Below are 14260 nucleotides of genomic sequence, written 5' to 3' on the forward strand. Positions count from 1 at the left end.
TTCGTGAGGCGACTTTGTCACAGCCATGCACTATCAAGCACTGAACAAGCACACCACCGGGAAAATCGGCCGTTATCTTTGACCATCAAATATATGTCACAACGTATACTTACGTCTGTGCATGGAAAAGCAAACGTGGTGCAGGGTACAACAGCAGCTGTGACGTTCACCGCTCCGCACTCGCCACAGAGCTGAGGAATCTTGGGACGCCCACGAACTAGTCCCGAACAGGTCTAGCTCGAAAGGGTTCTCTCTGACGCTTTTTTAACTTAGCTGCCATCTCCCTCCTCTCTCACCACCCACTCTCAAAACCTCCTGTGTGTATTACACAACCTCACCATCACATTTTCTGTGTGAAGTCCTTTCTTTTGGCCTTCACGCTCTTTTACTTGTCGTTTTTTTCAGGACAGAGGCGTTCCCTTCTTTCCTGACAGAACGAAGATCAGGCACCCGCCTGCGAGTTACCAACTTCGTTACTTAGAACTGCTACTTTTCGTCTGTCGCTCACCGTCGAGCCAGCCGAAGTCTGCTATACAGTAATTTTCGACTTATCGAACCACACGTAAACACGAAAACACACGTCATCAGCCATCCCCAATCTCAACGCAATCATGGCTGAACAACTTGACATGGGTCGTCTCAACATCAACGACTCCCAGCACAACCCCCAGAACGGCTTCAGCGGCGAGCGTTCTGCGTATATCCCCCCTCACCTTCGCGGCCGCCCTCAGGGAGGCCCTGGAGGCCCTGCACCTATGGATGGCCCGCCCATGATGAACGGTGGTGGCAACGGTGGTCTCGGTGGCAGCGCCTGGGGACCAGGAGGGTCAGTACAACGTTCACACACCTCAAGTGAACGTCGACTAACAGATCGCAGCCAAGGTCCTCCTATGAACGGCAACAACGGTGGCGGTGGCGGCTGGGCCAACGCCCCTAACTTCACTCCTCGTGGTCCCCCTGGTGGTGGATGGGGAGGCAGCGGTCAGCGCGGCGGCTTCGAATCTAATGGCTATGGAAAGTCTGGTGGCGGTGGCGGCAACGCTCGTGGATCTGGTGATGGCGCCTGGAAAGATGGCAAGCACGTTCCCGGCCCGCCTAACCCACGTCTCGAGCGTGACCTCTTCGGTGTCCCCAACGACCCATCGAAGCAGCACACTGGTATCAACTTTGAGAAGTACGACGACATTCCCGTTGAGGCTTCCGGTCAGGGAGTTCCCGAGCCCGTCACACGCTTCACGAACCCGCCCCTCGATGACCACCTGCTGAGCAACATCGAGCTCTCCGGATACAAGGTTCCCACCCCAGTACAAAAGTACTCCATTCCCATTGTCATGGGCGGCCGTGATCTCATGGCTTGTGCTCAGACTGGTTCTGGAAAGACTGGTGGTTTCCTCTTTCCCATTCTCGCTCAGGCCTTCCAAAACGGACCCGCTCCTCCTCCACCTTCAGCACAGGGCGGTTACGGCCGTCAACGCAAGGCTTACCCCACATCCCTTGTCCTCGCCCCCACTCGTGAGCTGGTCTCCCAGATCTTCGACGAGGCCCGCAAGTTTGCCTACCGTTCTTGGGTTCGCCCCTGTGTCGTTTACGGAGGTGCCGACATTGGTTCCCAGCTCCGCCAGATTGAGCGCGGCTGTGATTTGCTTGTTGCCACGCCCGGTCGTCTGGTCGACTTGATCGAGCGCGGCCGCATCTCACTTGCTAGCATCAAATACCTTGTTCTCGATGAGGCTGACCGCATGTTGGACATGGGTTTCGAGCCTCAGATCCGCCGCATTGTTGAGGGTGAGGACATGCCTCCCACCGCTGGCCGCCAGACACTCATGTTTTCGGCCACCTTCCCTCGCGACATCCAGATGCTCGCCCGTGACTTCCTGAAGGACTACATCTTTCTTTCAGTCGGTCGTGTTGGTTCCACTTCTGAGAACATTACCCAGAAGATTGAGTATGTCGAGGACGCTGACAAGCGCTCCGTTCTCCTGGACATTCTCCACACCCACGGTGTTGGTCTCAGCTTGATCTTCGTCGAGACCAAGCGCATGGCCGACTCACTGTCCGACTTCCTCATCAACCAAGGTTTCCCTGCCACATCTATTCACGGTGACCGCACACAGCGTGAGCGTGAAAAGGCCCTCGAGATGTTCCGATCTGGACGCTGCCCTCTTCTTGTCGCGACTGCTGTTGCTGCTCGTGGATTGGATATCCCCAACGTCAAGCACGTTGTCAACTACGACCTGCCCACCGACATTGACGACTACGTCCACCGTATCGGTCGTACCGGACGTGCTGGAAACACTGGTATCGCAACTGCATTCTTCAACCGTGGTAACCGCGGTGTCGTCCGTGATCTCATCGAGCTGCTGAAGGAGGCCAACCAAGAGGTTCCTAGCTTCCTCGAGTCCATTGCTCGCGAGGGCTCTGGCTTCGGTGGCGGTCGCGGTGGACGTGGAGGTGGTCGTGGCCGTGGCAATGCTGCCACCCGTGACGTCCGTCGTATGGGCGGTGGTGGTGGCTTCGGCGGCGGCAACGGCGGCAGCTGGGGCGGCTCTCAAGGCTATGGAGGAGGTGGTTACGGCGGCGGCCCCGGTGGCGGTTATGCTGCTCCAGCCCCTGCCTACGGAGGTGGCGGTGGTTATGGTGGTGGTGGCTACGGCAACCCATCTGGCCCCGGCGGCAACTCTTGGTGGTAAATGCACATGCCACCGCTTCACGATATAGCCAGCCTGGGGCATGGTTCTTTTCCACGAGATCCTAGGTCTTCGTGTTGCTATTACGGACGGCTTCCTTTCATTTCTTTCAGTTTTTGTTTTTGTTTCTGCAAATCTCTTCCGGTTATCACGGATCGATGCGGAAATCTGGAATCTTATACCCCAATCAGCATATAGACAGCGACTGTTTTTCTGCGGCTCTGCCTATTTTCGAGCTCTTCTCGCATACGATACCCTTCGACGGCCATCCGTCGAGCTCGAGCATAGACGGCAGGACTCTCGCCTTTTTCGAAGAGGCATGCATTACGAACATTTCACGCCTTCGCTCTTTCTGCAAGCATGCTGCTTGGGGAGCTATAGATTCTCGCTTTCCGAGTCATCCACACGCGGATGACCATAGTCAGCATTTCCTTATTTACGACAAAAGTGATTCCTTTTCCCGGTCATATCCCTTGGCGACAATGTCTTTCTCGTCGTCCTCTTGTCTCTCGATCTCTTCACATGCGAAGGGTAGCAGCATGGCTGTTCGGGACGACGAAAAAGTTTGCTGCATAGATGGCGTTCATGAAGGTTTAGCCACGACCCAACCTTTTTTTACGGAAGGAATATACCCCGGTTCTTTGTGGTAACCGTCATGGTGGCTGTCTTTTCAAGGCCAATTCGGCGGTGGGACTCGAAAAAGATGGTTTTTTGGTTTGCATTTCCCCGTGTCCTGACATGCGAACCCTGGACCCCCAAGTGACCTTGGGTGAAAGGAATCTCATAAAAGCACAGTTTCGAGCCAGATGATTAGTTAGTTAGATAGACTAGCATGGGCTGCCAACACAAGCAGTCTGTACAATGCATGCTTTATGACACTTGCAAAACATTTTTCTCTCATGTTTGTGTCGTGTGTTGTGTGAAGTGGTCTGGATCGTGCTTGAGCATACGGTGAACTTTGAAATCACATAGTACTTTTAAAAAAAAAGTACTACCAAAGGGAACAAAGTGCAGTATTACTATTATTTAACAAATAACTCGCAAATAACTTGATATGTATGTGGCTTACCATTCTCACCATTTATACATTAGCTCTCTCTCTCTCTCTCTACTTGATCAAAACACCCTTTTTTTTTTTAAAAAAAAATCATTTTCAAATCCCTAATGATTCCGAAATCCTTCACCCCATATTCCTACCTTTTTGCCCCTTTTCTTTCCTCACGCAACAAATTCTTTCCTCTCCTTTTCTCACCATTCTTCATAAATCTTTTCTTGTTGTTTTTTAAGCCCCCTTCCCCCCCTTCCCCCCCCCCGCCAAAAAAAAATACAGCATCAATCATGGACACTTGTGTTTGTACAAACTATCTGTTTTCTTTCTCTATTCATTTCTCACAGATCCCTAGTTGGGGGGGGTAAAGAAATGCAAGGCTTTGTTGCGTGAGAGAAACGGGAATGTTGGCGGGAAGGGCACCCGTTTGAGAGGGAGGATGTCACGTGCATGGTGATATTGAGTGATTCGAGGGTTAGTAAGTAAAGTAGGATTTATTGTTTGGGCATGGGGAATCGTAACTTGGTTTACTTAGTTGCCCTTACTTGTTTTTTTTTTTTTGCTAACTTGTATTAGGAAACTGGGCAGTAACCTTGTTTCAACTTGGCCATGCCCTTGTACGAGATGTCTATTTTTTTTTCGGGGTTTGGTTTGAGTGGAGGGTTCAGGTGGTAGGCAAGGACATGGGTAGGGGGACGGGACACGAGAGAGGTCACGAGGGATGTACTTCGTCACGAGCGATCTTTTGAGAAGAAGAAAGGGGCGTTTCGAGTTTCTTCTTCGTTGTGTGCGTTGTGTTGCGTTGCATGTTTCTTGTTTGTTTTGTTTTGTTTAATCGGTAGGTTTGTCGGCATTGCCTATCTTATTTCTCTCTTTTTTTTTGTTTCGTCCATGTCTTGACGTTACGGGACAGTCATAGTTCTTCAAGAGGTTTGGTTGTTGATCTGGTGATCGGTACCGGCATATGAGTATGTCAAGATGAAATGCTGTCACTTTACTTTTCTCATTAATTAGGAAAAGAAAAAACACACTGTCGCATGTGGTATCAAGAAAAACAAACTTCTGTTCACAAGGCCCCGCTTTCTTTCCTTCATTAAGATGCACATCCTTTCCTCAATTGTCATTATCCTTTTGCTTTTTTTTGCCATTCCATACACCTTTTTTCTCCGAATCACTGGTCCTGCTGCAGCGCAAAAGCACTGCATACCTCTTGGATACATCTCAACGGTCCATCAAGGCTATCTATTCCATTGGCAGTGCACGCAGTGACACCTAAACCGATTAAGGTGCAATAGTGTATGCGTTGCCATACTCGTTCCTTCCACCAGCATTGGCATGGCCGTTACTCATATGTCCGTTGACACCATTTACAGCAGTATGCTCACTGTCATAATGCAGTCGTAGAGATGTCGGAATGGGACTTTCCTTACTCGTTCCATCGAGGTAATGACGCATGGTAATACCCGCAAGATGGTGCTCTGTAGTGGTGAATCGGCCTGGCTTACCGGGTGCACGACGTACATTAGGTAGCTTGAAGACCTCACGCAGGGTGGATGCAAGTGAGGGGCCGACGAGGCGTGCGCCGAAACAGAAGTGAAGTCCGTGGCCAAGAAGAGTGTATTCCTTGAATGGGCGGTGAGGGTTCAGGATTTCGGGGTCGGGGAAAGCGAGAGGATCCATGGCAGCTTTGGAGGTAGCGATGAGCACTGTATGACCCTTCTTGACGGTGACAGGGCCGCGGACACCATCTTGGACGGTCACATCGCGTGTTGCAACACGGGGGAGACCGGGTACGACACCAACATGGCGCATACCCTCGTAGACGAAACCCTGGAGTTCACGATCAGAGTCCTTGGGGTCCATGTGGGATAGCTCTACGATCCTCTTCTTGTACTGCTCGTACTCGGGCTGCAGGTAGAGATCAATGAGGAGAGAAGCTTGTTGCGTCAGATTTCCGGCTACAGGGGCACCCATACCGATGCAGTCACCAACAAGGTCACCAATTGGGAGCTTGGTATCGGCCAAGGCATGATAGATGCGATCAGCATGTGGGCCTACTTCGAAAGCAGAACCCTTAGCCATCCAGTCCACAACAGTTTCTAGACGCCCGGTTTGCGTCTTCAGGTGCGTCTCGAAGATTTTGCGAAGAGGCGCTGCAGCTGCCATGGCGCCAGCACGAAGCTTCCACTCGTTGTGGGGCATAATGTTGAAGGATTGATACATGACTGTGCAGCTATCAGTAATGTGATATAACGTTTGTGGTGGATGTCAACTTACAGAGTACCAAGTATGCCATGAAAGCTTCGTGAACAGACAACAAACCACGAGGCTGTTCCGGAGTCTTGAGTGGAAGTGCAAAGCGTTCTGCAAGCCACAAGATGGGGGTGATATTGGTCACGTCGCGTACGATGTCGATGCTCATCCTACCCTTTGCACCCTTGAGCGAGTTCTTCTTGATGAGATCTCGCACGTTTGTGGTAAAGAATTCATTAATGTTCTTCTCAAAGCCCTCTTCGAAGAACACCTTATGGAGGATGTTGGATCGCTCGTTGTGCTTCTTTTCCTCGTCCCATCCGATCATGAAGTCATGTCCAGCAGTACAGTTGCGGATTGCAGCTTGGTACATGACAACAAAAGAGTCTCGATCCTCGAAGACCTTTTTGCAGCCTTCTTGGGTTTGGACGCTGACGATGTCGTAGCCACTCGGAGGACGAGAGGTATCATATTTGTCGAGAACACCGTTACCCTTAAGAATACCCTGAGCAGCCTTGGGTGTGTAGAACGGCAGAAGAGCATAGCTCGATGTGCCCTTGAAACCACCGGGGAGAGCTTGGAAAATCAGTTTGGGGAGAACACCACCATAGGCGCCAGGAGTTGTCTCGGACAAAAGAGCAGCACCCCAGTTTGTCAGGGTGTTGCTGTTAAAGTCGTAGCTCAAGAAGCGGTCACCGCGAACAAGGGCTACGGCATCGTCCAAAATGCCTCTGCCTGTGGTTTGGCCAGGGCAAACACCACTTCCCGGCATAGCTGGCTTGGTGCACTCGGCCATCAAACCAGGGTATAGCTCCATGTTTTCCATGTGGCCATACAAGAGCTCTGCAGCGCGGGCAGTCTCTTTGTCCGAGCACCAGTCTTCAAATGTATCGTACGGCTTCAGGTTCAGATAGCGACGGAACTCGTTGAGTGTGCAAACATTGAACATCTCACGCGCTTGCAACTGGCCCATCAGGTCAACAACCTTTAGACTGGCGGGCGTGCCATGCGCACCAAACGCATGGGCAGGCTCCTCTATACAGTCTTTGATCAGTTCAGATATGTCATAGTCATTGAACCTGCCGTCGGGGCCTCGCTCAAGGCCTCCGAACGTCCATTCGCTGGGCTGCTTCTTCATGAGATCATGGCCGTAGACCTTCATGACCTTGTGAAACATCTCGATAGTGACATCGTCAACGTGGCGTATATCAGGGTATACAGATCTGATAATGTCCTCCATCCACTTGTCGTCTGCTGCACTTAGAGCTGCGTGCCAGTGGTACAGGACGGCGAATTCGACAGAGACATGGCTACCAGTTCCGCGCTCAACACGTCCATGTTTGCCCTTGATCTCTTTGCCAAGGTCCAGAGACCATTCAGAGTTGGCTCGTGGGGTGTTGAGAATAGCAGCAACGTAGTCTCTGAGCACAACTGACGCGAAGAATCCAACGTTGATGTTGCGCGTGATCTGGAAAATGTCCTCGTCTTGCCTATACGCTTCAGTTAGATTTGATCTAGGGCTATGGATCATGGAGTGGCTTACCATTTCTTGCCCTCTTCATCAAGGCTATCCCATGGCTTGTACTTGCCATCTTCATTTACCGCAAGAAGCGATTCTGCGACGTGGTTGTGGTTTCTTGAGAACAACAAGAGGACTGCCACAACACCAGGCGGCATCATCATGATGCGCTCTGAAGCAATCGAGTCTGGGAAGATCAATCCGTTCGTGTATGTTCTTACGCGCTTCTGCTCCTTTCCTGTGTTGCCGTAAAGGGTGCTGAGATCGACATAACTAGAAGTCTCATTGATCCAAGGATCTGTTCTCGAGGTCTGAAAACACTCGTGGATAACAATTGTCGCAAAAGAGAAAAACAGGCGGTTGAGACCAGATGGATGCTCTCGGAAAGGGCCATTGCGCTTGAGAAGCGCCTCGTACACATCCTCAACATCAGGCAGATTGGGCCCTGAAGTTTGCTGTTAGTTGCGGTTCGCCAGTTTGCCAGTTTGTTCTGTTGGATGAATGTTTACCTTTTGGTTTCATAGGTGGCACGTTGCGCGCATACGGTGACCCCGCCTTGCCCATGTGCGGTAGATGGGGATTGTTTCCTGAGCCGTCATGGCTTCGGTACCGCGCTGAAGGCCCAGCATGTGTCGGAGTGGGATGTGGCAGGTCGTTCCATAGCATGCTAATGAAGCCATCAGACACTTTTGCGCTGAGACCGCTGTTCAAGGGCAAGCCCTGCAGCATCTCGACGCCATGTTCAAGGAGCAGGTCCTTGTCATCTAGAGGCTCACCAGAAGCTAGGGTGGTGATGGCTTCTAGAGCAAATTTGGTATTCTTAACACCAAGGCCTGTGATGTCGCTCATGACGCTGGTCCTGTTGTTGGCCTTGACGCCCCCACTTGAGGCCTCTGCTGACCTGCCATCGCTGGCGCGCGTAGGCTTCTTTCTGATCTTCTCAATCAACGTTGACAATTGGCCTGGCATGGTGAATAGTGATTATGATGAGCATGTGAGAGGAAAGGAAAGGAAAACTTGAGGTATGTATTAGGCGGGGAAGTCTCCAAGTATGAGCAAAGTAGCTTGCGAAAAGAGCAATGGGCACTGATAGGCGGCGTGCTCCCGGCGCAGACCCTTCGTCCAGCGACAAGAAGCAAGGTGCAGGGCGACGATCGCTTGCAGGCATGATGCAGTGATCAACATGTCGGCTCGGTGAGCAGTTCCAGATATCGTCAGTGGGCGTTTTTGGAGCTATGCGTAAATGGGCATTGTGTATAATGGGGTTTGGACCTTTGCGCTATCTTCGCCAGCTTTCCCGTCGATCTTATTGGCGCTCTGCGGCCATGTGAATGAGATCACTAGTGGGATCTCGTAGCACGGTCACTGATCCACGGCTGAACACTGCACGTCTGCCTCGATCGCACGCATCAACAGCGGTGATCAGACCTGTAGATGATCCCTTCCACCCCATTGACTTGCAGGATGCACGATTGATAGGTCGGGCAATATAGCTCGCTGCAGATGTCGGTGTCACTATGAGCTGTCAAGCAGAAGAAATCTGCAGGGGACCTACGGATGCACCTGTCTATCGGGTACGTGAACCAGGCGGGGAAATGGGGTTGAAAGGTGAAGCAACCAAACAAGTTGTATTCCAAAGGAAGCGGAGCGGAATTCGCAGGCAGGTGGATAATGCGAGCAGGAGACGTACTGACTGGCAAGCCGTCCGGTCGTGGTGGCTGGGGAAGAAGCACGTGAACACGCCTCAAAAACCACCCTGTCGAGTAGGGTGCTAGGGGCCGCCTTTCCGCGGTTTGCGGCCTGTCCCGGATATGCAAGGCCATGCTGACCGGGCTACAGGCACAGGCGCTGCGTGGTATGTTACTAGGGACGATCTCCTGGTGCGCCAAACTCTGCGGGCAAGAACTGCGTATCCCAAAATGTCCGGTTAAATCCTTGTGCAACGAGCCCTAAATTCGGTGTAACACGGTTGGAAAGCTCAATCTTTGCAACGGCAATTCATCATGTCTCGTTCTCAAGAGTTGGCACACGCGTGGTGCTCGTTCTAGTGAGTAGCTACACTATTGTGGAAGCGGCCATTTTTCTCCGCTTATTGTGGCTGACCAGGAATGGACAAGATCAAGCAAGACGACGATCGATAGACGAGACGGAACAAGGGGGGGTTGGGTAGGGATCTTAGCGGCGGCCCGTAATTGATCGGCCGCAGGGCAGGCGCTAAGCCGCATGTGGACGAGATTGGACATGCTTTTCAGCAGCCAGTGTCGGCGACCCCATCGACCTCAGCTCCTCACATCACCGCCGATCGACACGCCTGACGGCACGACGTGACTCTCCGCGCCCTAAGCAAAGCAACATCATTATGCCTGCCGTTCGTAACACTTGCATATGCTGCCTTCACTGGGTACCTTTTGGTCCATCGCCATGTCAAACCCGGCCTCAAATGTCTTGTCCCCGTGTTACCTCAGCTCATGTTCCGCTTCCTTTTTTTTTGCACTGATGTATAACAAAAACACAGGAGCGGTCTGTCTCGAGTCCCCACCGTGCATTCTGTTGATTTTCGCCTTCGCATGCGGGCCACTTGCGCCTCATGTCTCCTCCGTGTGCGGCAGGTGGATACTCATGCAATAGACTAGTAGGGCGAGCTAGTTTGTTTATCGGTCGAATGCATGTGATGAACGGAGCTGATTAAAATCTACCAGTGGCCTCTTACTGGCTCCTGGACGGCTCGGTCTCATCACCGCGCTGTCCTATCGAGCCGTAGGTGGGTGTGACCTTATGCATCCTGCGTCAATCTTGGTGATCGACACTTTTGCTTGCCAGAAAACCACGCGCCGGCTAATGTAGAGGAGAAGAAACGCGCATTACCCTGTTGCAGACTTTTGTTCCGCGGCCTTCTGCTGCCGGTGGATATCTCTTTGCGTGTCTGATGCATTGAAATCTCCACTTTCCAAGACCTGGTTGATATCTTCCCCAAACCACGAGCCTCTCCCGCTCGCATCTTGACTTGGCCAATATGACTTCCAAGAATACCGAGCAGCTGCGCTCGCAGATGCCTGTACCCCAGCCTGCCACATCGGTTCGCAGCGAAAATCCAATGGACTACGGAGCTACACCGCACCGTCAAGGCCACGTAACCAAGAAGTTTGTCTTGTGTTTTGACGGCACAGGTAACAAGTTCTCTGGCACAGATTCAGACAGTAATATTCTTAAGATCTATCGCATGCTTGATCGCAATGGTGATGACCAGTTTCATTACTACCAGCCGGGTATTGGCACTTATATCACCAAAGCTAGTGGTTCCATGACCAGAACAGGCCGATGGGAAAGATTTCAATCATGGTATGCCAAAGCAAAAGACAGTGCAATCGGTATGTTTGCCCTTATTGGTTGGTTTGCATAATCTAACGCCACCAGGAACGTCCTTTGACATGCACGTTATGGCAGGATACAAGGTACGTTGGCAAATTCCTCCCAAGCGGGTTTGTACAGAGCCCCTGGAATCTAGCGTCTCAGTTACCATGAGCTGTTTGACTGACAGATTGGTAGTTTTTGATGCGATATTACACTCCTGGAGACGACATTTATTTTTTTGGGTTCTCGCGAGGCGCTTATACCGCTCGCTTTCTTGCCGAAATGCTGGATCATGTCGGACTACTTTCTGTGAGGATATCTGGCCATTGCAGAGTAGTACGCATTACCCTAACGCTTAGCAGGCAGGTAACGAGGAGATGTGCCAATTTGCGTGGAAGTAAGTGATTTTTGCAGACATGACGAGATTCTACTGACCAGGATTTAGGACATTCCAAAAATGGCAATGTCGAGTTCCAGAGGAGGGGAAAAACAGGAAGCCTGGCGAAAAGTCAGAAAAGCATAAACAACTCGAGTACATGTGCGCCTTCAGAGAGACGTTTAGCCGTCCTGTCAAGCCCATCCGCTTTCTTGGTCTTTTCGATACTGTCAACAGTGTCCCGGCGTTTGAGAATGCATGGATGCAGCGCAGCAGGTTCCCATACACTGCACGAAGTAGCGCCCGCGTCATCCGACATGCAGTTTCAATCGACGAGCGCCGCGCAAAATTCCGACAAGATTTGATCTCCCAGGAAAAGCCAGACAGATCCATGTACTATAAGCACCGCCATAAACATTTGAACCAGGCCAAGGACATGATTCATAGCCATGGCGATCATGAGCATGTTGATGAAAAGGACAATCACGACGAGGAAGACAGAGGTCGAAGTGGCAATCTGCTTCCTCCTGAGCGATTCAGGAACCCCCATGACACGTCGGGAGTACGCAGTTCAAGCAAGGGGTACAATAATCGCTCGGCTACTCCCTCAATGCGATCGGTCGACGCTCGCGCAACCTACAACTCCGAAGATGAAGAAGGCGAGCAAGACATTCGGGAAGTCTGGTTTCCCGGCTGCCATGCTGTAAGTGCAATCTTAACATGACTGCATGATTGATAAAAACCTAACGCAATGCAGGACATTGGAGGCGGTTGGCCCATTGAAGACGGAGACGCAGCACTAAGCCACGTCCCGCTCGTCTGGATGGTACGCGAAGCCCAAAAAGCTGGTCTCGAATTCGACGAGGAGAAGCTTGAAGCCCTAAGCTGCTGGCACGAAAACGCCACGTCCGACGGTGTTGGCCACGCCCACAACGAGGCCCACAACGACATCCCAACCATCGAAGTCAACCCCGCCTCGCCCTCAGCCACCGACGGTGACGCAATCAACTCGAGCGGCATCACGGGCTACACCGACGATGAAACCATTCTCTTGCACCACCGCGAAACCCCAGACACGCATTTCCACCAGCACCTCAACGCCGCCGCGACCAAGGGCCGCATCCATGACGTCCTGCAGTTCAACAACGGCGTAAGCCGCATGAGCGTCGTCTCCTGGAGAATAATGGAGTACCTCCCCTTCCGGCGCATGGACCTGCAAGAAGACGGCAGCTGGAAAGCTATCCGCTGGCCGCTGCCCAAGGGCGAGACACGTGATATCCCCGCCGATGCCGTTATCCACTGCAGCGTCATCAAGCGCATGCGTGCGGATCCAAAGTACCGGCCTGGCAACTTGATTGTAGGTGGTGGAGGCAGGGGTGTGCGAATTGCCCCGGATGATTATGGTATGGGTAAGTGGGTTGTGTCGTGTGAAGAGGGCCATCATGTTGGTGAGTGCTTTGTTAGACGGTATCCGCCCGAACGCACAAAGACGGATGAAACGACGGGTGGGAGTAAGGGGAGTAAGGAGGATTATATAGGGGGAAGGAGAAGGTCGTGCGGGACGAACTGTGAGGCATAGGAATTTTTTTGTACCTTTAAAAGCGTTGTGCTAGTAATTGGTGTAATAGGCTATTATCACTGGACGTGCAGTTGCAAGTCCTTGGGAAATTGGATGGAGTTTTTCATCTTCTCGTCATTATGGGGGAGTTTTTTTTTTTTTTTGAAACCTGCTATGGCATCTCGAAATTTTAATACACAATTTTTGAATACTAGACCAATTCATTGATTAAGTGAGAATTTCATTTTCTTCTAATCCTGCTTTTGCCTCTCTATCAAGACTGCAAATTGCACTATCTATCGGGGCCATCTCATTCTTCATACATGTCTTCCCACAACTACCCAAGCTTATATCGCATCAAATTCCCTCCATCATCTCAGATACCTGAAAAAAAAATATATAACATGTCACATATGCAAATCAATAGAAACACATACTACACCGTAACATCTCAAAAGAAAAAGAAAACACGACCTTTTCCAATCTACTAAACTATCTACTAACCTTTTCAAACACCCAAACACTCACAATCCGCAACCCCCCAATTAAAATCTCTGTATTTTCCCACGTAGACATTTCTCCCGACCAAAAAAAAAGGGAAATCCTAGGAATTTAAGCCCTACCTACTGCGCAGCAAAATACGCCGCCCTCGCCGCAGCCCTGATTTCCTTCTCCTCCACCTCCCTCTGCCTCTCCTGCTTCTTTCCCTTCCCCTTCTTGTCACTCCTCTCCTCATCTAGTAGTCCACCACCTGTCAGCCCTCTTTCTCTCTCTCTCTCTCTCTCCACACTTTCCACACTGCTGCATAAACTCACCTCGTGAATTCCACATTCGACCAAGAAACTTCTTCGACACCGACGTATGCGAGACGACTGAGTTTGTATCGGACGGGGCGGTGTATGAAGGTGGCGAGAGAGTCGAGTAGACTGGTGGCGGTTGGACTGGAGTCGTAGCAGTAGCGGTGTTGGAGTGTGACGACGACATGATTTGCAGTAGTGTTTGTCTTTGACTGACTTTGTTGAAAAAAAAAAGTGTTGTTGTTTGTACAAAACAAAAGAGGAAGGGGGATGATGATGAAGAGTTGGATGGAAAGATAAATCAAAATTTGGTTTGATGGTGATGTTGATTTATCTATGCCTTTTCTTTTTTCCCTTACATATATACATGTATACACACACACACACCTCTCTCCACCTTCGCATATGACTCTTTCTCTCTCTCCCTCTCCCTCTCTCTCACCGGTCGCATTCACATACACCGCACCATTCGGAATACACACCACCCACACATACCGACCTCACAGGTGCAGCTGAGACGCGCAAAAGAAGTAAGCGGAGTTTAAAAAAAAGGTAGTCAGTATGAGTCGACATGGCGCGCATGTGCCTTAGGGCTTAGGCAGCAGTTGAGTGTGTGCAGGGGTGTGGAGGAGTTAGGCGTCCAATGCCGAACGTACTTTTGTAGTTTGATA

The 14260-nt window shown here is 51.1% G+C and overlaps 3 protein-coding genes across 3 annotated transcripts; 2 read left to right on the forward strand and 1 right to left on the reverse strand.

The window, feature by feature from the left end:
• Positions 1 to 611: 611 nt before the first annotated feature.
• Positions 612 to 2690, forward strand: PSV08DRAFT_364742 (P-loop containing nucleoside triphosphate hydrolase protein; the record flags this gene model as incomplete). The annotated part of the gene is made up of 2 exons (XM_066093070.1): positions 612 to 826; positions 878 to 2690. 2 exons carry the CDS (start codon positions 612 to 614, stop codon positions 2688 to 2690), a joined length of 2028 nt encoding a protein of 675 aa, XP_065948590.1.
• Positions 2691 to 4714: 2024 nt separating this feature from the next.
• PSV08DRAFT_404199 (heme peroxidase) lies at positions 4715 to 8476 on the reverse strand (the record flags this gene model as incomplete). The annotated part of the gene is made up of 4 exons (XM_066093674.1): positions 4715 to 5960; positions 6013 to 7478; positions 7532 to 7952; positions 8017 to 8476. The coding sequence occupies 4 exons, from the start codon at positions 8474 to 8476 to the stop codon at positions 5017 to 5019; spliced, it is 3291 nt and encodes a 1096-aa protein (XP_065948591.1). The 3' UTR covers positions 4715 to 5016.
• Positions 8477 to 10393: 1917 nt separating this feature from the next.
• Positions 10394 to 12927, forward strand: PSV08DRAFT_228595 (uncharacterized protein). The gene is made up of 6 exons (XM_014224441.1): positions 10394 to 10875; positions 10922 to 10959; positions 11054 to 11167; positions 11221 to 11255; positions 11304 to 11937; positions 11992 to 12927. The coding sequence occupies exons 1-6, from the start codon at positions 10521 to 10523 to the stop codon at positions 12811 to 12813; spliced, it is 1998 nt and encodes a 665-aa protein (XP_014079916.1). The 5' UTR covers positions 10394 to 10520; the 3' UTR covers positions 12814 to 12927.
• The last annotated feature ends 1333 nt before the right edge of the window (positions 12928 to 14260 follow it).

This window comes from Bipolaris maydis (assembly GCF_028858645.1).
Source record: "Bipolaris maydis strain C4 unplaced genomic scaffold PSV08scaffold_12, whole genome shotgun sequence".
Taxonomy (NCBI): domain Eukaryota; kingdom Fungi; phylum Ascomycota; class Dothideomycetes; order Pleosporales; family Pleosporaceae; genus Bipolaris; species Bipolaris maydis.

What these genes read in the sequence shown, in the direction of transcription:
- PSV08DRAFT_228595 (XM_014224441.1), top strand. Translation starts at nt 10,521, where the DNA reads ATGACTTCCAAGAATACCGAGCAGCTGCGCTCGCAGATGCCTGTACCC. An exon ending in AGCAAAAGACAGTGCAATCG is followed by an intron (nt 10,876 to 10,921) that starts GTATGTTTGCCC and finishes TAACGCCACCAG; the next exon opens with GAACGTCCTTTGACATGCAC. An exon ending in ACGTTATGGCAGGATACAAG is followed by an intron (nt 10,960 to 11,053) that starts GTACGTTGGCAA and finishes ACAGATTGGTAG; the next exon opens with TTTTTGATGCGATATTACAC.